The 24,962-nt window shown below is 38.1% G+C and overlaps 1 protein-coding gene and 1 long non-coding RNA gene across 3 annotated transcripts in view; one reads left to right on the top strand and one right to left on the bottom strand.

Annotated features, from left to right (window-relative positions):
* The window catches only part of CYRIA (CYFIP related Rac1 interactor A), a 22,839-nt gene extending 20,186 nt beyond the window's left edge, over positions 1-2,653 (top strand). Inside the window, 1 exon segment of the mRNA XM_083828673.1 lies at positions 543-2,653. Within this exon segment, the coding sequence (XP_083684799.1) occupies positions 543-606 (64 nt within the window). The 3' untranslated portion in view covers positions 607-2,653.
* Positions 1,256-24,013, bottom strand: LOC310896419. 2 transcript variants are annotated; one of them, XR_014581467.1, is made up of 3 exons: positions 23,191-24,013; positions 21,090-21,149; positions 1,256-15,543 (listed from the first exon to the last, which is right to left on the bottom strand). It is a non-coding gene; the product is annotated as an uncharacterized lncRNA (long non-coding RNA). The 2 variants fall into 2 exon arrangements; XR_014581468.1 differs by having other exon boundaries at positions 1,256-16,658.
* Between the last annotated feature and the right edge of the window lie 949 nt (positions 24,014-24,962).

Below are 24,962 nucleotides of genomic sequence, written 5' to 3' on the forward strand. Positions count from 1 at the left end.
CCAAATCCTATTTAGGATTCCTCTAGATTCCTATTTATTATCTTATTTCTTATTTCTTTCCATGTGTTATATTTCTTTTGAGGCTTTTAACTGGATAAAAAAAAATGAAGATGAGCCTGCCAAAAAAGAATAAGATAATGTCATTGACAGTATCAAGAGCTGTTCTTGAAATATGATGATTTGACTTCAGTTTCCTGCCAGATCGCAGGCACTGTATTTGATTGCGGACCCATCTTTTAAATTAAAACACTTGCTACACTGAAGTTACTATGATTGTTGGCTTGAGGCCAGGATTTATTCACAATTCTCCACCTTTTAACAAGGAATAATTTATTGCAAAGGGTAACTGAAAGATAAAGAGCACCAGACTAATAGTAATTAAATTCCAGTGATCAGTGAGTAAAGGAATATACAAGGGTCTTTGTGTAATTGACCTGTATTGATTTCAAAAAAAAAAAAAAAGAAGTTTTCAGACTATTATTATCCGTGTTTGTTTTATTATACTTACTGTTTTATTTACTGTTTTAACTTGTAATTTCTAGGTTCACTACAAAACACCTGAATGATGAATCTACTTCAAAACAAATCCGAGCTATGCTGCAGTAGTATCCTGAGACAAGTAGATGTTTGTATTGACCACAGAAGATGTGTATGTTTACATAATTTAATACAGTTGGTGTTAATACTTGTGTGTATTTACATAACCATTTTCTTCGCACTGCTAAAATATATGAATCTGTAGTCATAACCTGACTGACTTTATATAGTGCAGCCTAAGTTTTTACGCTAGCCTTTATCTTTTGACTTTTAAAATACCTTTTTTACTTAGATACTTCAGCTACAACAGTTTATCTGTATATTTTAATCCTTAAATGCCTTCTCTTCCAGAGAAGTAGGTAGTAATGAAGACAAAATGGAAATCAGATAAACTGGAATATCAGAGATGCCATAGAAAAATGAATTTTAAAGGAGAAATTTAGTAAAAGAGAAAGTAAAATTGTATGAATAGAAGAATACCTGAATGTTCATTTTCCTCATTAAATATGTTGTCTTTCCTGTAATGAGTGGACATCTGATTTTAAGGATTATTTGCTGGCTGACATCCAAAAATGCATTGCAAAAGAGATCGCCTTACCTCTAATAAATATAGCCTATACCTTTCCACAATTGAGGAAATTAATACCTGTTTTCAGATTCAATATAAACATGAAGTGTGTTTCAAGACCATTGCTAGATTTTGAAAATTCTGTATAATTTTATTAGATTTAGAAAGGTAAGGGAAAATGCTAATGCCTTGACTTGAGAAGAAAGAGTTTGTCAGTGTAAATATATCATGGTAAACATTATCTGTTAGAGACAGCTCTTCCTGGTAAATAATTTTTTTGCTGATACAAAACTTTATAAAGCAGAACACTCTTCTGTAGCAGTAAAATTCCCTAGTGTCAAATTGCACGCATCAGACTAGGGATGAAATAAAGGAGTTTCAAGACCTGAGCTGTTCTTAGGCACTCCATCAATTTCCTGGATAATAATATTCATCAGCTGATTCAGAATCCACACAGAGGTATGTTTCAGCTGACTGCTCTTCATTGTTTTTCTAGATGTGATTGATGCTTCAAGGGCTTGCGTTCCTTGCTGAGTTGTTTGTTCTTTCTTTCTAGTAATTTTTCCAGTAAATGGCATAGAAATATTTTGCCAAAAGCAGCAAAATGTTCATGCTCTGTTAAGTGTCTTTTCTGAGTGATCTGCAGTTGCTGTACATATTCTTGCAGAGGTCACGTTGTGAAAATGTGTTCAATTGTGTACTTTGCTTGCATGTATGTATGAAAACTCCAGTGCTTGTGCACAGATTCAGATTTGTATTTGTTTATTCTTGTGTACATCAATCAGGGTTTGTGTGCTCTCACTGGAATTTTCATGCATTTCACTTCTGAAACATTACCCATAAGACTTTGAAGATGCATTTGGTCTGCTAAAACTCAGCTGCACTGTTACAAATTTAGTCATTGAACTTGGTCCTTAAACAGTATTACTATCGTAAGTTCTTTGGAGTAGGAATTGCATTAGAGTTTATTTCTGAGCAGAACTGCCACTATGAGGTTTCTCAAATCTTATGAGAACCCACAGAAGCTAGTGTTACACATGTAATTTTACAAGATACCACTGCAACTGTAGAGTTCATTTCAGAGATCTGCGGTTGTAGCAGATCACTATGTTGTTGTCAGGAACAGAATTAGAAATTGCTAGTAGTTTTTCTTTTTCTGGAAGCAGTGATCACACTGCTATTTTATAGTAGTAAATCCACGGTTTACAAACTCCATTTTTAATGGGGGGACATTTACAAATGTGTATTAAGGAAAATCCCGTTCTGTTCATAACCACTTTCAGTTAGATAAATTTAGGTGGATTAAAGGTCATTCTGTTGAGTTTTGGTAACTAAAGTTAATAGAGCTTACCTGCAATTATTTGTCAAACAATGAAGTCTTTAAGTAGCCCGGAGGAAACTATTTGTCACTTGTATAATAAAAATGTAAACTTTAAAGCATTCTGCGAGTTGTCATGTGCTGTTTGCTGAAGCCACTGAATTTCTTTGCCTGCTGTGATGTTTTTGTACAGAAGTTTGTTTGAAATAATAAAACGTTTGGTACAGTAAGCATTGGCGCTGTCTGTATTTAGGGACAACATTTAAAAGTTGAAAAGGATTTTATTAAAGTTTTGAATCTGAGATATAGTAGGCTCACCTTTATGTATCCAGTTTATAGTTTCTTTAAAAAGCATTTAAAATGTTTCACTTGCATGCCAGAACAATACAACCTCAAGTCAGTTAAACAGTTCCTGGATTTTTTGACAGATAGTATCATTTGTCATCATGTCCAGGGGAAATTGTTGATACTGCTTTACAAAGAAGAGATGAATTCCTTCCATAAAATTTATAACTGCACATTAGTTACCCAAGGCTGTGGTGGCTGTCTCAGGCTGCCTTTATAATCAATAATTACCAGAGGATGATTCATTTAATCTTAAGATAAGTGCAAATGAATTGCTTTCAGAAGAGAAGCTCTATAGACTAATAGTCAAAATTATTGATTTCCATTTTCTCAGTGCTTCTTGTTGTTTTGGTTCATCATTATGTAAGAATACATATTTTGTAGTATGGTAAATATTTAAGCCTCATAATGAGAGCATTGTAAAATGTGCATAAATATGTGTGATTAGTTTGGGACAGAGTAGCCTTTAAAAAAAAAGGGGGGGGGGGAAGGGGAGGGGGTTGTTTTTTCAGTATAAGACAAGAATTTGCTGCTGCAAAAAAATGAACGGGTTTAACATCAGCTCAGAAGTATAATTTATGACTTCTAAGCTTTCTGCTACTACTAAGTGGCTGTCACAAAGCATAGTTGCTAAGATTATATTTGCTGGTATGTGATAGGCCACAGATAAGCTATCTAATGTTTTCCATGTATACAGACATTTACAAAGCAATAAAAAGTCATCTCTTTGTTGCTTTCTCTGTTGTATTTCAGCCAAACTTAAACTGGAAATGCAATTTAAGTAATATATAAGATGACTTGTGGTTCTTATATTTACTCTGAATTAAACAAAGTAGGCTACATGAAATGATCTTTTCCCCCTCTCCTGTTTCCTTCTTGAGAAGTTTAATGGAATCAATATATTCCTACAAAATACAGCACCAGTAGATGTATGCAAACATTTGGTAAAATACTGCATCTTTCTTTCATCTCACACCTGGTTCTAGCTATATAGAGTTCTGCATTCATGTTTAAATATCTCTATAACCCTTACAGAAAACCTATTTGGATGTAGGCAAGTCTCTCTCTCTCCTTTTTATTTTATTTTTTTTTCCCCTTCAGTTTCCAAGTTTGCAAAACAGGTCTTCAAAGATCAATAAGAAATACAAAAGAACAAAACTGTTTAAATAACAATATGATTCAAGGGCTTCATGGAGTCAGAGTAGTTGAGGCTGAGGGGACCTCTAAAGATTTAGTCCACCTCCCCCGCTCAAAGCAGGTTCAGCTAGAGCAGGTTTTTCAGGGTCATGTCCGTGTGGGATTTGAATATTTTCAGGGATGGAAACTCACAACTTCTGTGGGAAATCTGTTCCAGTGTTTGACTACACTTACAGGAAAAAAAAGTTTTTTCATATATTTAGGCACAATTTCATGAATTTTGATTTGTGTTCATTGCCTCTTGCCCAACACTGGACACCACTGAGAAAAGTGTGTCTCTGTCTTCTTTGCTGCCACCCATCTGATGTTTGTACACTTCGGTAAGAGTCCCTCGAGCTTTCTCTTCTCCAGGCTGAATAGTCCCTGCCTTCTCAGCCTGTACTCATATGACAGATTCTCCAATCTCCTAATCATCTTCATGACCCTTTACTGGACTCACTCCAGTAAGTCCATGTCTTTTTTTACTGGGGAGCCTGGACCTGATACTAGCAGCCCAGATGTGTGTCACCAGTGCTGAGTAGATGGGATCACCTTCCTCAGCTTGCTCATGGTATTATTCCTCACGCAGCCTAGGATGCTGTTGGCCTTTTTTGCTGTAAGGACACATTGCTGATTTATGATAATCTTCCTGTCCACCAGGTGCCTCAGTTTTATTTTGTTTTCTGACAAGCTGCTTTGCAGCTACTTGGCCCCCAACCTGTACTGGTGGAAGGGGTACATCTCCCCAGGTGCAGGACTTGGCAATTCCCATTGTTGAAATTCATGATATTCTTGTTGGCAACACAAATATCTGGTGTATCGACCACTCCTCCCAGTTTTGTCTCTTCTGCAAAATTCCTGTGGGTGTATGCTGTCCCACCCTCCAAATTATTAATGAAGATGTTAAACAGTAGTGGCCCCAGTATCAGCCACTGGGGTGTACCACTAGTGGCTGGTATCCAGGTGGATTTTGTGCTGCTAATCAAAACCCCTTTGAGCCTGGCTGTTCAGCTATTTTTCAGTATAATTCTCTGTCTTTTGATCTCATCCATATTTCATCAGTTTGTCTATGAAGATGTTATGGGAGGTACTGTCAACAACCCTGCTGAAGTAAAGATAAATAGCATCCACTGATCTTCCCTCATTCACCAGGCCAGTCGTCTTGTCAAAGAAGGCTATCAAGTTTATCAGACATGGTATAAGGAAGAAATTCTTTACTCTGAGGGGGGTGAGGCACTGGAGCTGGTTGCCCAGAGAAGCTGTGGATGCCCCATCCCTGGATGCCCCATCCCTGGAAGTGTTCAAGACCAGGTTGGATGGGGCTTTGGGCAACCTGGTCTAGAGGAGGGTGTCCCAGACCTTGACAGGGGGGTGGCATTAGATAATCTGGAAGGTCCCTTCCAACCCAACCCAAACCATTCTGTGATTCAATGCTTTCCTTATCATCAGTCAATGCTGACTACTCCCAAGCAATTTCTTGTCCTTTTTTATGTTTGGAAATAGTTTATAGGACTAATCCCATCAGATTCACATGGATTTAGGTGAAGCTGACTAGCCTGTAGTTAACTAAAGTCTCTTTGTCCTGCTTGAATTAAGGACTTACACCTGCCTCCATCCAGTCTTCAGTGACATTAGCCAGCTCTCAGCACTCTGTGCTTCCCAGCAGGTCACATGGGCATGTGTATGTCCAATTTGTTTAAATGCTCCCTAACCTGAACCTTCTCTAGCAAGAGTAAGTCTTTTCTCCAGACATTCTGTCTGGTCTCAGGGGCCTGGGATTCCTGAAGGCAAATCCTACCATTAAAAACCAAGGTAAAGAAAACATTCATTTCCCTGACTGCATTCTTTATCACTAGGTCCCTTACCCCATTTAGCAGTGGGCACGCATTTTCTGTAGCCTTTCTGTTGCTGCTGATACACTGGTAGGAGCCCTTTTTGTCGCTATTCATGTTCTTCACCAGATGTAACTCCAGAGAGGATTTGGTCTTCCTAACCCTAACCCTGCATGCTCAGACAGTGTCTATATTCTCCCTAGGTCACTTGTCCCTGTTCCCATTTCTTGCGTGCTACCTCTTTATATTTGAGTTTAGTCAAGAATGCCATGTTCATCCACGTAAGCGTCCTGCCACATTTGCTTGGCTTTCTGCTCATCAGGATGGTCCATTCTTCAGCTTGGATGAGGTGATCCTTGAAAATCAACAAGCTTTTCCTGGGGTCCTCTTCAGGACTGTATCCCATGCAATTCTTCCAATCAGAACCCTGTAAAAAATTGCAGTTCCCAAATTTAATCTTTCCTGGAAGCCATTTTGTGGTTCTATAGTTGGGAATATGAACATAAAAAGTCAAGAAATGTAAAATCTTGCTTATCGGGAAAGTTTGTTGACAGTTTCAGATATTTTTGAAGGCTTTTTTTTTTTAATTATTATTATTTCCTTGAAAAGTAGGACAGTAGTTACTATTCTCTTGCCTCAGATGAAATCTCTGATGCAAAATTCTAGAATCTATGGACGTGAAGCACATTAGATAATGTAATGGAAGCCAGTGAACTGAAACAGTAACACAATTTTTATTCATCAATAAGGGAATAAAGCCTTGTTTGCTTAAAAGAACACATCTAATAGATTTAGTATTTTAACCTAGTACTCTGTAGTGCTTCCTGCTGTAGACTAATAAAGGTGAATTCCTGACTGCCAAATAATCCAAATACTGCAAACCTGATTCTTCTTTGCATCAATTTGACATAAATGTAACTCAGTTGATTGCAAAAGATCTGTTTCTGATTGACATGGGTGTAAATGATACTCTTTGAGTTTTTTTCAGTTGTGGCCTTTGACCCAAGTTGCTTATTACTGAGTAAATTGAGTCTTCTGCTAGTGCAGATCAATGACGTAACCCGATAATCTTGCAGAGATCTGGCTCTTGACTGCTTTGAAATTAAAACTAAAAAAGAACAGTGCAGTAGGTGTTACAGAAAATCAATAAGTATATAGTTAAAAAATAGACCAACCAAGTGCTAATCCCTACTTTAACAGGAAAATACATCATGAATTTTCAGCTGATCTTAATTTGGAATCCAGATGGAATTATCAAACTCTTGTCTTGCATATTTAGACTGTGACAAATGTACAGACTTGGGTATTAACTTATTGACATTACTCTTGCAATTCTAAAATTGCTAAGAGAATTTAAAGTTTAGAAAATTTTTATGTGACTTGGATCAAAACTGCTATTACAGCCCATGTGATTTTTTTTATTCTGATGCTGCATTCACTTCAGAGCAATCCTAGGACTTAAAGAATATTTCCATGAATTTTAGTGAAATGGCAAAGAGATACTTCCTTACTGCCTTGAAAATTGTGAAAGATTGTCTATCTTCAGATGCACAAAAGAAGTTGGAGGATAGCAGTAGATGATCAACCTCAACAGGTTTTAAGTTGTCCATAATGAAAAGATAAGATCAACCTCAACAGGTTTTAAGCTGTCCATAATGAAAAGATATCAAAGTATAAGACTTGGCATGTGTGCAGGCAATGTGCAGTTCAGAAATTACCTTGCCACATGGGTTGTGTGACATGGCAATGTCCCAGGGTCAGATCATGTCATATGGAGATGGGACTTCTTAAGGGCTTGGTGAGGAAAGGACTCTACCCCAAATGAAGAACTTTGTCTCTGTACAGGCATGATTTTAGGATGCCGAGGTTTAAGAAGCTTAAGGGCTTAACTAACCTTACCTCCCTTTCTGTGACAGCAGCACAGCACTATGTGGAGCCTCAGTTTCCACTCCATTTGCTGCCTGAGGGCCCACCTCAGGCTACAACCTCTGCTACTTGATGCTTAGCCTTATTGTGTGTAAAGCTGCCTGTGAGGGAATGCGAGGTGGCTCACCTTAGCTCACCCATAAACAGCCTCCATCTGCCCTCTATTGTTGTAAATGGAGTCTTCCCAGTGAATTCAGAGACATGGGAACTAAACAGTTTGTTAATTTTTATGAGAAGGTTATTGAAAAAAGTGACCTTGTACAATTTTTACAGCAGAGATAAATGTTTGATACTTTCAGATATATTTCTAAATCAAATGCTATGTTTATATGTTTTTGTTTGCTTTCTGTCAGAATTTTCTATGCATTTCTTAGTTGTGTCTTTGGTTTAGGGTATCTGGGAACAAAATTGTTATAATCCTTTTCATGTCTTTTGTTTTGTTTTTGCACACAAGGCTGTGGTTAATTATAAGTATTTTAACTATGAAACTCAGGCTTAAATAGCATGCAGCATCATAGCTCAAAGGCTTTTTAATAGAAACCTTCCCAAACATGATTCCTTACAGTGGACTTGAATTAGGATTCTTAGATGAACTTCACTGAGCAGGTATACATGGTCCTAGCTACTGAGATATTGAATGTACCAATATAAGACCAAACCACAAAGTACATCTCTATTAAAAAAAAAATCATTTAGATAAAGAAAACTTGTTATCTAGCCAACCTTATTAAAGGATTTTGTGGAGATTTGTGTTATGTATTTCAGATGAAACATACATATTTGTTCTTCTGATTAATTTTGGATCACACATACTCAGGCATACATTCATAATACTATCTATAATATTTATACAGCGAAAGATTATTTCTAACTAGTGACTTATGCAATTCTTTCTAACTACTGACTTATGCAATTCTTTGCAGCTGTGTTTTAAAACTTCAAGGTGAATGCCACATTTGTTTTACGTAGTCTGTCAAAGTGACATTTGCTTTATAAAATTTGAAAGCTTAAAAACCTAATGAAGATTTCTTTTGTTCACTAGTTTCACACTGACATTGAGACCCACTATTCTGATTATATGTTTTACAACTGTAGTTACTTTAATTGAGACCAAATAAGACAAATATATTTTTTTTTTTTCTTTTTTCCATTCATGATATAATTGGCCAGGTCTTTAAATAATACAATCCAGCACAGGTTAAATGAAGTCAATAAAAACAGTCAAATGTATGCTATTTGGAAAATAGTTTAATTTATTGGAAAATATTACTTCTGAAACAAGATTACTTTTCAAACAAAGTCCCTTATCGTATGTATTTTCCAAATGGAAAATGGAGTTTTACTATACATGAATTATAAAAAAGTATGCAAATAAATTGAATCTGGAGGTATGGTGTAACAGAATGGAGAAAACACAGAACAATTTTGGTAGAGTTTTACATAGCCCAAGCTACTGATAATTGTTCACATTGGAAAGTTTGATATTCCTCACTTCTTTCATACTTATGAAATAGAATTAAACAAACAAAGAAACAAACTGTCCTCTCTTTAACTCTGACCCCAAGAACAATTTGAAATGTCATACTTAATAAAAATCAACCAACAAAAGACTAACAAGCAAACATTTTGGGGGTTTTAGCTCTGAAAGGTACAGTCTTCAATTTATTTCAGATTATTTTTATGCCAGGGTGGAGTTAGGCCATTTCTGTGTAAAATTAAAGGGCCATGAAATAGGAGGTTTTTTTGGAAAGTCAATCCGTTGGTTTTTGTTTGTGTGTGTTTGGAAAGTTCATTTTTCCTGAGGTGTTCATTCAATTGTATCACATTTATATTAGAAACTTCTGCTGGAAGAATTCCTCTGAGACATCTTTTATTGACCTCATGGGTCAAGAAGCATAAAAATGAAAGATAGCATTTTAGACTCTGCAGTGACGGGTCATTTACCTCCCTGATCTTGAAAGCAGGGTGAAAATAATTCATGGTCAGAGTTGCTAAAAAGACATCATCTCACCTTCTTTTTAATGGCATTAATTATATTTTTATTATTATTATTATTTATTTATTTGTCATCCATTTTAAAAATTAGAAAATACTTTTTTTTTTCTTCTGTTTGAAGCAGATAAATTCTTCCAAAGCTTTGCTCAGCTTGGCCTGCTCGGTTTGAAGCATAGATTTCTGAGTCCAGCCTGCCACAGACATCTTGACAAATAGAGGTGGCAGGTGTTGGAACCTTAATTTTCATTTGGTCTTTCAAGGGGTATCACTTGGAGCAGCCCTGGGCTTTGTCTGAGATAGCAAACTGTGACCTCCTCTATGCAGTCCTCCAAAGACTGGGGAGAGACAGACTGCTGGAGAGCCTCATCCTTTCTTGAGCTCCTATGCAGTGAATCAGCCCTTTAGAAGTGTCTTTCAGTCTCTCCACTATGGACCACGGGTTGGACTGAAAGTCCAAGATCCTGGCTTGGATGAAATGCCAACTTTTACACTGGTCAGAAGGAGAGGCAACTGCACATCTAAGTGTTCCCAATATGCAGAAATTTTTGCTTTGAGCAATGCCTAGTGCAGTGTCTGGCTGTCCTGTGCTGGGATTTCTGCAACAATGAAAGACAGGAAACAAAAGCAACAATATAAAATAAATTATTTTGTTTTCATACAGGTTTAGTTGATTTTTGAGGCTCTGATTCAAAGTCTGTTCAAGTCATTAGCCTTTGAATTGGCAAGCTGAATACAAAGAAAAAACCCTCTTCATTCCTACAAGCTGTAACTTTTTCTTCATGTGCTCTAATAAATCATCTTTTTTTTTTTTCTAGTAGCACTCAGCTACCTGACAGCATAACCAGCAATGCTAATTTCCACCACAGGGTTCAGCAGTTCAACCTTACTGGGTTACTAGGAACTCCTTTTGACTTACTCTCTGGTCTCTTCCATCTGTATCCACTTTGAACAAATGTCCTTTGAATACTATGTTTTAAGACGTTAACTTATGTTTGCTAAAACATGAGTTTTGTGCTTTGCCACAGTAGTGGGGAGTTATCCAAAATTTCCTTCATAACATCTGGGTGTGAATCTGCAGTCATTGTACACTGTAATTACAAGAATCTTAAAAATAAATCTTCCCTTTTATTACCATAAATAACTGTTCAACTGAAAATATTCAATAGCTATTCAAATAAAACATTTGCATCAGCAACAGCATGCAATGATTGGTAAAATCACAGAGCAGTTTTATTAAATAGATCCTAAAAAAAAATCTCTACTTTCAAAACTGCAGCATGTATTAAAAAAAAACTAAATAATATATGTTTATATTATTATATTCTGGTATTGTACTTACATTTTAAAATAAGTGTCTCCACTATTTTATGTTCTGTATTGTGTTTTCTTTCTTTGACATGTGAAGAGTATGCTGATATATGTGTATTCTAGAACATATGTAGTAAAGATCTGCTTCTGAATCCAGTCCAGAAGTTTTGCTTATTTGAGCATAGAAAAATGAATACTCACCTCAGCTGGAGATCTGAACATCAGAACAAAGCAATGTCAACTGCTTTCAAAGACATGTTGATATTTTACATTTGGATCCACTGAAGAAAGTCACAAATTACTGATGGGCAACTCAGCAGCAGAAAGGGACCTGGGGGTATTGGTCGATAGCTGGCTGAATATAAGCTAGCAGTGTGCTCAAGTGGTCAAGGCCAACAGCATCCTGGCTTGTATTATGGAGTTACTCAATGATCCTTGTGGGTCCCTTCCAAGTCAGGATATTCTATGATTCTATGAATAGTGTGACCAGCAGGACCAGGGAGGTCGTTGTCCCTCTGTACTCAGCCCTGGTGAGGCTGTACCTTAAACACCGTGTTCGGTTTTGGGCCCCTCACTACAAGAAGGATATCAAGGTGCTGGAGTGTGTTCAGAGAAGGGCAACAAAGTTGGTGAAGGGTCTAGAGAGCAAGATTTATGAGGAGTTGTTGGAGGAACTGGGGTTGTTTAGCCTGGAGAAAAGGAGGCTCAGTGGAGACCTTACCACATTCTATAATTACCTTAAAGGAGGCTATAGCAAGGCAGGAGTCAGTCTCTTCTCCCAAGCACCAAGTGATAAGACAAGAGAAAGTGGCCTTTAGTTGCACCAAGGGAGGTTTAGGTTGGATATTAGGAAAAATTTCTTCACTGAAAGGGTTGTGAAGTATTGGAACAGGGGAGTGGTTGAGTCCTCACTGTTCGTGGAGGTCTTCAAAACACATGTAGATGTAGTGCTTAGTGACGTGGTTTAATGGTGGATTTGGCAGTGCTAGGTTAAAGGTTGGACAAGATGATCTTAGAGGTCTTCTCCAACCTAAATGAACTGCATTCAGTAGAAAGGTTACATGCATCTCGGCTGACTTTGGATCAGGTTTAAACTGACTTTAACGATTACTTTTATTTTGAAGACAGATCAATAGCAAGTAAAAGTCATGGCTATTCACTCTTAGACAAAAGTTCTAGTTTAAAATTTGTTGCAATGGTATCAGTGAGAATTTGTCTGAGTAAAACTGAGTGATTGGGTCATTTACCAGAATTTAATTTGCATTAATTTTGAATTTTGTGCATTATTCCCTTAATTAGATTTGGCAACTGTGCACTGTTTAGATCTGCAAACATTTTGAAAAGCATAGGCAAAAATGTCTCGGGTGGCATAGCCCTATTAATACAGATGTCCTAGTCATATAAAAAAAAAAAATATATATAATGAATATGGTATGCTCGCATAAGTAAGCAGTCTATAATGTGCTATTTATACATCAGGAAATGCAAGATGGTATAGGGAAGGACAGAATTTGGCCCTTAGTTTCATCTTATTAGACATTTCAGTTTTTCTTGGTTTTCATTGTGAAACAGATTTCTCCTTTATTACCAGTGTTACTCCATCAACATTTTTTTTCTTGTACTTATACTTTATAGATTTTTATTTTACTTTATTTTTTGCTTCTAGTCAGATCTGCTTTTGTCTTATAGGGAAAGAAATAAAAAGGCTGGTCTGTTATCTCACATTTCAGTTAAGTCTAACATATATTTGCTTAGGGTTTGCAAAAGGTTGAAGAAAAAAGGGAAATGTCAAAAATGAATAATAAATGGCATATAAACAGAAGCAGATTTTCTGTGATACGTTACCCCTGATAAACTCGATAATGTTTCCCAAATGTGTTGCCTTGGTTCAGATCCAAATCTACTGGTCAGGTTTTATGTGCTATTTTTAATTTTACTGCTTAAAAAACTTTACATCATCTTGTAGGAATTCCCTCCTACTGCATAGCTGTATCTAGTTATTTGTAAGTTAAAATTCATCTTAATATAGATTCATATGAAACATGTGTTACCACAGAGGCAGCAAAAAGACAGATCTGGGTGGGTAAAACAAGCTGGATTTGCAAGAAAACTCTTTTTTCTTTTTAATGAAATATGTTTTCCTTTGAGGTCACTCTGCTGTTTGATATTGTAGACTCCAAGGTCTTTCCATTCAGTAAACTTTCCTTGCCCTTTAAACAGTGAAATCAGAACGTGAAAGGCGAATACAAACAACTAGGGACAGGGGGACCTGGAAACGCTTAGGGCTTCACAAAAAGCCTATAGATCTAGGCAATAAAATCAAGAGGTACTGCAAAACAATTTAGCCTTTTGGAATACCTAAAAAGCCTCTTTCTGTCCTACAGGTATTGCTGCACTTACTTCAGTGAATCTACTCTGGATTGATATTAGTGGAGATATTTTTAGACAAAGAGTCTTTCTCAACATAAAATATTAAAGACATGGATGCATTAAAACAGCCTGAGGAGAGAGAGGAATGATGTTTCCAATGGTGCATTGCGCTGACAATACCAATCAGAGAAAACACAGCCCTAGTAACCGAAAAGCATTGCAGTGTCTATCAGCTAATATTTTTTCATAATTATCTCATAGCAAGTAGTAGATACACTGGAAGTAATATCCTTAAATACCAAGTTCATGCTTCAATGCCTCAATCTTAGCTAACTTCAATACTTGTGGTAGGCTAGGCCTAATGAACTTCACCATAGAGTATTTAATGAACTGTCTTAGCACTGACTCTAGTTACATGTGATTACTTCTAAAGCAATGGTAACACAAGTGGCTGTCCTTAAAAATCAGGACAGGGTGTGAAAATAAGAACCCAGTTAGATAATGGACCATGTCAGACCATGTCAAAGAAGTGTAGTTTCCTTAACAGAGAGGAAGAAGTAGCAGAGGAGAATCAGCAATGTCAAGTAATTTGCCTGTGGAAGGCTTTTGATGGTACCTCACATTGATTTCCTGTAAGTGGTTGAAGAAATGTTGTCTAGATAAATCTGCTACAATCTTGCGTGCAGGGGCTCCAGCTGTACAGCTGCACAGGGTCACGGTGCTGAGCCTCAGTCCTGGTGTGCATCAGTCTGACCCCATCACCCTGTCCCCAAGGAGGTCCACCTGCAGCTCGGGGTTCTCTCCGTCTGGTGGTGGTGCCAGGTGTGACTATGCTGTTTTGGGGGCAGAGAAAGAAGGAACATACCGTTGTAGCCAGACCATGCCAGTCAGCCCACTAGCCAGAGACCAGACCTGCTCAATTTATTAGCAGAGATGTAGCCTTGAACTAAACCTGAGTCCTTTTCAGACAACCATGTAGGTACTTTGAATCTTACCCCCCAAAAATGTGGTCCAAGAAGACTCAGATGTTGGTTGGGGAAAGAAAATGGATCTTCATCAGACATTTGCTTTGTATTACACCTTTTCTGCACTTATTCCTTAAATGAACACATTTGTGTTAAGGAAAATGTATAACTTTATTAAATAATATTATATATAACTGTAGCCAGCTGGTGAAATATAAACTCTGCCATGGATTTGGAAATATGAGGGTTGTACATCTCATTTCTCATCCCCTTCTGAAACACCGTAACTGATTTCAAATGGAAAAATTTACATTAGAAACTGACTGAAGTTTGTGAACATTAAGATAAAATACTAGCATTCTAACAATAACTTTTAAGCCTCCATTGAATTAATTGATAAGATATTCTCATGCTGGCTCTCACTAGGAAAGCCACCTTTTTTGCCTGCGTTTACCAGTTCATGAAATAGGGATAATTACAGAAAGTTAGGTTATTTAATCAAAGGGTTAACATGGCTTACATGAGTACACTGGAGCCAGACATTATATTCGTGTGTTTTTTTGGTTGTTTGTTTTGTTTTGTTTTTTCATTTGAGTGTCCTTTAACTATAAGAGTGGCTTGCTAAAGCCATGAATTATAATTAATATCATCCAAGAAAGATGAAGTGTAGTATAATTGAATATTGGTAAAATGCTACTCTCACTGTCTTATGCCTGCTGTATAACTATTATCTATTGATAACTATTATCTTATAACTATTATAGTTCAAATAAGAAAAGAACAAAAGAAATTTTAATAGTGATAAAGCTGGATTTAATAAACAATCATGCCAGGCAAAAGCTGAATTTTGTGAACTGTTCTTTATCTCTTCCATCACACCTTGATCTCACCTGGGGAAGAAATATCTTCTCTCTTTTCAACACAAGCTGTTAAATGCAATGTTTTGTAAGCAACATTTAATCCAATATTAGATGTTTTGTGTTTTCTTCATGTTTTTTATATGTCTGTAGAATAAAACTCGGGGTGTGTGAGATACTGCTGACACAAGCTAAATGCTGAGCCACCAACTTCACCAGCGTGTGGTCACTGTGTGTGCTGGGATCTGTCCAGGGATGCTCAGTGCTTTGGCCAGTGCTGCAGGCTGCTGTAAGAGGGAGACATGACTCATCTGTGGAGAGGTTGGAGTCCAAGCTCCGCTACATCCTGCAAAGAGGCCAAAGAAAGAAGCAGGACACAGCAGCAGTAAGATGAAAGGAGACAAAATGGGCTGCATACAAGATTTGGGGGAATAAAAAAGCAGTGAAAACACAAAAAGGTCTCTGAGTGAGTAGGAACAGGGAACAATACATCTTTATACAAACCATACTGCATAGAGAATGATCTGTGTACAGCTCAGAGAAGGGGTTTCCTCACTCAAATGCCAATGTAAACATGGCTTAGGAGCCTGAGCCTCTTCTTGTACATATCATGTCTATCCTAGTGCAATTCCATTAGTTTTAATAACATCAGAAGGTAACTCTTAAATAAATACTCCATTTTCCTTTTTTTTTTTTTTTCCAGATGCAAAGAAAAAGAATTTATTATCCCCCTGGTAAAAGCCTACGCAGAGAAATCTTACATGTTAACTATACACATTATTGCTGAATTCATAATGGGAAGGTAATGAGGGCAATGTAGGAAACTACGTCATTTTTTTTTACCCTATTGATATATGGAAGGGCACAGGAGCATCTTTGGGCTACCTATCTATAAAAAGGGATTATTACAAAGCCTCAATATAAGACTGAGTGGTAGCTAGAGAAGGAGCTGAGGTCTGGTGTGGTTAAGTGCCTTCTTTCCATAAGGTCCTTGCCTGAGCAAGGACTAGTTTAAGACTGAGTAAAGACCTCAAGCTTTGGTTTAACTGTGGCTATACAACATCAGAGACATAAAGTCATCTCACCATATTGTTTAAGTTGTTAACTTTTGCTTGTGAGAGCAGTTTTTTTTGTTTGTTTTGTCTTCTGCCTTGTTTGAGAAGACAGAAACTGGAGGCTGTAAGTGAAACATTCGTAGTACACAGGGATTACTGTAGATATTATCTATAGTAAGCATTGGCAGCAGGTTGAGTATCGGCTCACCGACTTGTAGAACAGCTTGCTCTCTGGTTTGCCAGAGTAAACCATAAGCAAGCTATGCCAGAGCATTATAACCAAACTGGAAAGGCAAACCAGATTTCACACAGATAACACAGAGAAGCAACATCAGGATGGTGCACTCAGAAGTCAGCGTGGAAGTAAAATGTACTTCAAAGGGGAAACTGCAATCTTGTAATTCACCTAAAATGAAACCAAAAAGTAAAAAAGTAAAAAAAAAAATTGCTACCACGTTATATTACAACATTTATACATGCACGCCATGTGGCTGAATTACACTATTATATCTATCTATAAAGTACTTGCTAAGATGTTCCATATTCTTCCAGTTACAAATAAAAGAAGCTTTATACTGTTGGGTAGAGACTTTCTTTAGATGTGTGCTCTGTGACAGCTCTGAACACATCTGTGAGAAGGATGGTGTGAGCTGGATGCCCATCCTTGTGCATTCAGAGGTGCTGCTGCAGTAGTGCAGAGAGCAGTATGCACCAGAGTAGAGAAGTGAGCAAGAAGGTGATGCAGAAGAAGCAGCTTTTGCCAACCAGAAAAGCACAGTTATCTAATAAAAAAGAAAGCTCAATTGTCCCAGTCTTCATCACAGAAAGATCAGGATTTCGAATGTCAATTTATTCTCCAGCCTACAGCAAACTTGAAATCTTACAAATCCCTTTTAGACTTCATTAGGTTAAAGAACATTGTCCTTTATAAATATATCTATATATAAAACCATTCCTTAAGTGGTACAAATTAGCTCTATTTAAATGAGCAACTCTAATTTATCCATGTAGAGGATGTGACCTCACCAAGCACTGCATTTTGAGGCAAAATCTTTGCTGGCAGTTTATACCTGAACTCCCGTTAACCACAATGTCTCTGTAGAAATGCAGGCTGCTATCTTTGGAGTTTAGGTATAAAACTGGGGGGGGGGGGGGGGGGGGGGGGGGGGTGGAATATATATATATATATATATATAGCGAAGATTTTTCTGTGTGTTAAAGATACAAGACAATGTTTTCCTAAATGAAGAGACTATAACATCTGCAGTACTCCCAACATCAGAAACAGTGTGGTTGATAACTATAACATCTGGGCACTGGCATCATCTTCATCGGTGCCAGGAAATCAAAGCAAGTTGAAAAGTATACAGAATCAGCAGGATGGGCTTTAGCTGTACTAGTTATGTGCAAAGAGAAGATTTCAGATGCATTGTCTCTGAGTCCAACTGTTAGGTGCTGCAGACATAGGTGTACTCACACCTTCTGTGGTCCACTCCTTGGAGTAAGAATGATAAAATAAGGGACAGGTACACTGCACAGAATTCCTAAACAGGAATATCATTTCATCAAAATGTCCTGTTTCACCAGTCTTTGTTAGGCTGTACAAAAAGGCTCTTCTGCTTCAGGAAGTTTCATTGTTTGTATGACAAAGAGCTGTAGTAGCCCAATAGTACTGCTTGTCTGAAGAGCCTGATGAGCAGATGTGATGGATTTTTTTTTCTTCAAGTCTCAAATTAAAACATTAGAGTAAACAACAACGACTAAACAGAAAGAGGATGAGAGATACGTGCAACTTCACTACAAGAGAGCGAGGATTTTACCTGAGTCAACCCTGGTTTGGGAGGGAAGAGAGCTTACGTGCCTGGGTGTAAGCCAGGCTATGATCTTCCACACATTTTATTTTCAGGCGTAGACATAGCCTGAGGTCATCAGACAAACACTTCCCACTTTCTTAACATCCATTCTTCAAATTAAGAGGAAATGTGAGTTGCCTTTACCGTTTCTTCTCTTGCAAATGAGACATTTGCGTGTGGTGGGGCAAGATGGCTGCGGCTTTTTTTGCAAACACAACAAACTAAAAGAGGGGAGATTTAGATTAGAGATTAGGAGGAAATTCTTCACTCAGTGGTGAAGCACTGGAGCAGGTTGCCCAGAGAGGTTGTGGATGCCCCATCCCTGGAGGTGTTCAAGACCAGGTTAGAAGGAAGCCCTGAGCAATCTGATCTAGAGCGAGCTGTCCCTGCCCATGGCAGGGAGATTGGAACTAGGTGGTCTTTAAGGTCCTTTTAAAACCTTAGAGTTCCAGTGTTGTATAATAAAGCATAATCCAAAAGTCTGGTAAAAAAACAAACTCACAGAAAACCCAACTAAATTTGTGCCTGTGTGTTGAGAGGTGCTTCCATTGGAGGTGATTTCACTCAGATGGCTGAGTCAGGACCCAGTTTAGGCTGATCATCCCAAACTGCTAAGAACAATTGGAGGAAACCAAATGTTCTCTCCACTTTTCCCTGTGTTAATTTTCTTGTTCCTAGTAGTTGCTTATAATACTTTCCAAGTATGGTAGCCTGATAGGGTGAAACAACTGAGAAGTTTTCTGCTGTCAGCAACAACCTGAGCTAATTCTTCTTTATTAGCATTATGCAGGATAATTTCTTGAAGAACTGTAAAGGCTTTCTCACAAATATTTCCAACAAAACTTGCTGGAAGTTGTTTTCATCATGAAATGATGTTTTTTCAAATTATATACTGATTTTTTCTCTGTCAGAAATATTTAACAGAAAATTAAAACCTCATTAAGCAATCTCAGTAATCCATAATTAATATGTGTATAAAAATTGCTCATATTAATGTTTTTCTTTAGTAATAATGGTAGGGAACAAATGAGCTGAAGTCTGAAAACATGAACATGAAATGTATATAGAAAGATCAAGCACTATAATTTATGGACACACTAACAAGGCAATTTAAAATAAATATTGTGATACAGTTAATTTTTACCAGAGCAGATACCAAAACATTAATAACACAATGCTAAGTAATATGCTAAAGTTTCTTGTATAAATGGGATTAATATTGCTCAGTTACCCCGTGTGAACTGTTTCATTAAAATCATCCAAAACACATGTATGACAAAGCAAGTAGATTCCTAATTTTAATTTAAAATTTTGACTATGCCCAGCAGTGCCCCTGTAAGTCACAGCAAAGAGAGGCGTTCCCAGGATTTCTGTTCAGATCTGTTCATTCATCCAAGCCAAGTTCTCTGGACTAGATCCAGTAACTTTATGCTGAGTGGAAGTTCTGCCTGATGGAAATGTTAAGATCACCTGTGATGTCAAAGCAAAACTTTACAGCCGAGTTTTCAAAACAGCTCTTATGTTCTGGCAAACAGTTTTGTCCCACAATCCCTACAGCCTTATTAAAGTTACTTTTAGGAATGCAAAAATCATAGCATCAGGAGTGAACACATTTCAAGGGGTGAACCTGTTAAGTACAGTTTGGAGATCTTTACTTGTTTCTTAAAAGTATCTCTATTCACTAGTCATAGTAAAATTTAAAGTGTTTAAACCATTTATCAGTTAGATTAGAACCACTCTCACTTTCTACAAAGTATTGTTTATTTATTTTTCTTAAGTACCAGCTGATGCCTTAAATTGAGCAAAACAGAGTTTTTGCATCACTTGAATTCATCTAATAGCATGGTGAAAATTTCATCAAAGGCTTGAGAAGGGACACAGACCTTACAGGCAATCTAGTTGTGTATTGCAAGTTATAGAAATAAAGGTGTTGTTGTTATTGTTGTTGTTTAGTTTAGTTTAGTTTTGTTTGTTTGTTTTAAACATAAATCTGTACAGCTTGCTGCTGGATATTCAATGAGGAGGATAGCATTTGGTAAGTAATGCCAACCAAAGCTTGAATTTTTCTGAGGGTTTCTGAATATCAAATTCAAATTTGTGTAATTTAATACAGTAGCATTGCTACATAAAATTATTACAATGCTTTTTAAAATATCTATGTGCTATCAAGATATAAATAATACTTGTTTATCAGCAATGTGAAGTGTTTCATGAAATTAATGAGATCAGGTCTGTGTGTTTTCTGAGGTCAGAAAATTGCCAGTCTCAACAAGAAAACCAGCCTGATAATAAGGTTTACCTTTTTACCTTTAAAGCCACAGTACTTCACCTCAGCTTTCTATCTTGCTGCTTTTCTAGTCTGTCTAGCTATCATTTTTATTACTTCTTCCTTGTTCAGCCTCATAGTATCGTTATTCAGCTTAATGGCATGCATTTGTCATTGCTCAAGTGAAGTCTGAATTTATAAAACTGTCAGCTGTACAACACTGTGGACTCAAGGGCCTCCAAATTATTCACTTTTGCTGTGTTTCGCTGAAGTATTAGTTTTTGTGTATTGACTAGTAACATAGGGAATACTGGGGAAATACATGGCACATCAATCAGGGTCTCTCCAGAGCAAGCTCAGATGGTTTCTCATTGGTTCCCCAACCATCTTTTTATGTCTCTGAATCATCATCTAGAGGTGCAACAACTCCATTGGATGTGCACACCAAAGACAAAACACTTAGCACTCTCTAATTTATCCTTGAAGAGCACGCATACACACACAAGTTGGGTCTGCTCTGTAACTGCATCTGGGAAAGCACACCCTTATGCTGACACACAAAAAAGAGCATGGGTATGATATTTCTATACCTATCTGCAGGAAGGCAAATATAAATATTCTAAATTTCATACACATAATACTCCAATAAATTCAGCTCATTTAAAAGATCACTTATTCTTTATTTTATTCTTGCCGCTTCCCTTGCCCAAATACTTACACTATTGTCTTTTTTGTAATGTTTGTACTTAATCCTTCATGATCCTTCTTGTCTCATCGTCTGAAATATAATAGAAAGTGAATTAAAAAAAAAAAAATCTAGGTTAAACTGCAGGGAATTTCCTGCTCTCTACTCAGAGATTTTTATTTTTTGTAAGCTTACAAAGTGACACTACTGCTGAGCTGCCCAAAGTTTTTAAAAGTTTTTTTTTTTTTTAATTTTATTTAGTAAGTATGAATTTGAAGCACAGATCCGGGAGGACTTAGATACTTTAAAGCACCTCAGACTTCAGAGAATTTGGAGGGAAGTGATTGAATCAAGGAGTCAAATGTTCATATCACTGGAGTGCTAATCAAGCTGCTGTAAAGGAGTTTAAAGAATAGTTCCTCGTATGACAGCAGCTAGCTGGAAAGGTCTTGACCCATCAAGCAGGTTAGAGAGCTTTTATCTTTTTGGACAAGCACCACATGCAGAGGCTACAGTCTTCCTGGGCTGAAACCTGTGAAGAGCTGGTACAGCCGTCCTGTGAACAGCAGGGCAGGAAGAATGCGCTTTTCCCTTCCACCTCCTGTGCTCTCACTCCTCTCTAAATGTGCCCCTCTGGGAGCCTTGTGGGATATATTCCATAACATTTGTGCAATGCTTATATCTGATGGTAGTTATGACCGCAAAGCACGGAGTGCCAAAACTGATAGAGGGCTGAAAAGGGGTTTGGTGCTTTTGGTGGTTAAATATGTAACAGAGGCAAAAAAAAAAAAAAAAAGTCACGATGGCAACAAAGTCCCAGGAAGACAGATGACTAAAAGGTCTTCAGGCTTGGGTGCCCCTGCCACACACACGCACGCACACAGAGGACACAAACACACACACACACGGAGCAACACCAGCTTCCTGATACAAGAGTTTGGCTGCTTCTCTGTGACCTCAGCAATTTGCTTCTGCCTCTTGCATTTTGGGTTACCCAAAAAGCCCAAATGCCACCTGTCCATCTGTGTCACTGCTCAGGTTGTAGCAGCCAGTCTGTGGCTGTCCTTTCCGCAGGGGCCCTGAAAGCCCTGGAAGACCCAGTGATGTCCTGGGTCAAGTTAGGGGGACCAAGACTCTCCCACCTCTCCCTGGGGATCTCTGTCCTCCCTGTTCTACAGCCCAGGCCCAGACACAAACAGTAACACTCATAAACACTTGGTGAGGGAGGGGAGTTAAAAAAAAATAAAGGAAGAGAACAAATAGAAAAACTGAAGGGGGAAAAAAGAAGGAAAAAAAAAAGCAGATAAAAAAAGAAAAATGGAAAAAAAAAAGAAAGAAGGAAAGAAAAAAAAACAGAAGAAAAAAACAGAAGAAAAAAGAAAAACAGAGGAAAAAAGAAAAACAGGAGAAAAAAAAGGAAAAAAGAAAAATGGAAGAAAAAAGAAAAGCAGGAGAAAAAGGAAAACCAGAAGGAAAAAAAAAATAAAAACAGAAGGATAAAGAAAACTGAAAGAAAAAAAAGAACAGAAAGAGAAAAAAGGAAAAAAAGGAAAAGAAAAACAGAAGGAAAAAAAAGAAAAACAGAAAAAAAAACAGAAAGAAACAAAAAAACAAGGAAAAAAGAAAAATGGAAGAAAAAAAGAAAAACAGGAGAAAAAAGAAAACCAGAAGGAAAAAGAGAGAAACAGAAGGATAAAGAAAGACAGGAGGAAAGAAAGAAAGAGAAAACAGAAGGAAAGAAAAGAAAAACAGAATGAAAAGAAAAAAGAAAAAAAGGAAGGAAAAAAGATAAACAGAAGGAAAAAAAAAAAAGAAAGAAAACCAGAAGGAAAAAAAAAAAAAAGGAAGAAAAGGAGAGAAAGGCCCTGCCCGCGGAGGCCCCGTGCCGTGCCCCAGAGGATGCCGCTGGGCCCCGCCGCAGCGCACCCGGCTCTAGGTGGTGCTCGTGCTCCGCAGCCCCCCGCGCCTCCCCGCCCCGGGTGGGGGCTCCGAGAGGGGGTGGGGGGGTTGGAGGGCGAGAGGAGGGCCGGGGAGAGGCGAGGGGCGGTATAATGGGCGCAGTGTGCTGGGCCATAAACCGCGCAGTGTTGGGGAGGACGCGGGGAAGCCGTGTCGGTTTCTGCTCATCCATCACCTGTCAGGGCGCTGCTCCGGCAGCCCCGAGATGAAAGAGCGCGGCTTTGTCTATTGTCTCTCCCTACGGTCACTCTGGAACCGCTCCTGCGCCGCAGCCTTGATGTTAATCCCACTGAACCGGGGGGCTGTCAGGCCAACACGCCGGCGATTTTGTCAGAAAAAAAAAGAAAAAAGGGGTAAAAAAGTCATTTTGGGGTAGACGCTCCGCTGCATTATCTTCCCTATCATGTTGCTCCGTGTCTTTGCCAGCCGTGCTAATCTTTTTCCCATCAGCGACAGGGCTCCCCTACAGCCCTCCACCCCCCTGTGGGATCGTGGAAATTATGGGCTGTGAAAAGCTGCACAGAACTTCCTGCGAGGTTAGCAGGGGGCAACTTTTAACTGAACCGGCAGCAAATGGCTCCTTTCTGAGCAGGCAGAGCTGAGAAATGAATGTCGTGTCCTCGCTGTGTGACCCATGCAGTTTCCCTCTTTGCGTTTATTATTTCCCTCTTCACATTTATTACTTTTGCTGAACACTTTTATCATTAATAAATGAGGAACCCACTCTGCCTCACAGCATCTATTTTTGCTAGGGCTTGCAATTTCCTTTACGTTTAACACTAAAAGCTTGGCAACTTTGTCTTTATCTCGTGAATCTTAATTAAAAAGTAGAAATAGCCTCTCCACCTTGGTGAATCAAAGCTCGGTGTTACAGAGAAGTTGTAGTTGCGTAAATGCTACCCCTGGTCTTAGTAACTAGTTTAGGGCTTTTTCTTGTCTCTCCTTAGCAGATGAAGAGGTTTGCCCTAGCTATGCTATGGATAAATACCAATGCAACAGTTTTTTGTTGTCTGTGAAGCAGACAATAAACTTCAAAATAATTTGTTAGGAAAGTGTCAGGAGATGTATCTGGACACTGGAGCTCGATCATCTGTATCTTTAGGCCTGAGTCTGTCGTAGGCTCCCAAACGAAGGCAAAGAACAGCCTGTCCCAGCTGTGGCTTGAGTGCAGGCAACCTGCTTTGGGAGTACCAGCAGCTTGGTGCTCTGGACACAGTCTGCTCGTGCCAGTTGGCCTGGGAGCCCAGGGAATGGGTTTCAGTGTGGTTCAACTTCTAAGTACAGACACCCTCTGGTGCCAATAATAAAAAAGACATAAGATTTTTGGCTAATGATTCGTTGGGTTATTTATTAATTTATTTATCTCCTCTGAAAATCTCGATTTGCCATAACTCTACTCTTGATGGAGTTTTTCCAGTAACTTTGGTATGTGCGGAATTCAGTTAATGAAATTGAGATTTTAATGGGAAACATGTAAGGTGGACAGAATGCTAGCAGTGCATATATAACAAGAGAAGATGTGGGTTTATTGGTTTTGTTGTTGTTGTTGTTGTTGTTTGTTCATTGAATTATATTTTACAGGACCTAGGGAAGAATGGACTTGCAGAGATTTCCGCACTGCATATGGTGTCAGCACAAACTAATCCTATCACAGGAAATTTTGGAGATCAGTGCAGAGACAGTCCAGGTGCACAGACATCACGTATTTCAAGGAAGAAACTTTGAAATCAGTAACCCAAAGGATCTTAGACTGCAACACCTGGTGGCCCACAGGAACTTCCATCCTAGCATTTATGTTCATTAGTTTTACATGACCACCGTAGCTTAATGTATTTACTTGACTACCTTAGCAACGTCATTTATCAAGTGTTCAGTGGCTTCTGCCTCCTGAGACAGTGCAAAATATCAATTGCCCACTAATATTTTTTGTTTTTTTTTCCCTGCAAC

The sequence above is a fragment of the Anser anser genome (genome assembly GCF_964211835.1).
Source record: "Anser anser genome assembly, chromosome: 3".
Classification (NCBI taxonomy): domain Eukaryota; kingdom Metazoa; phylum Chordata; class Aves; order Anseriformes; family Anatidae; genus Anser; species Anser anser.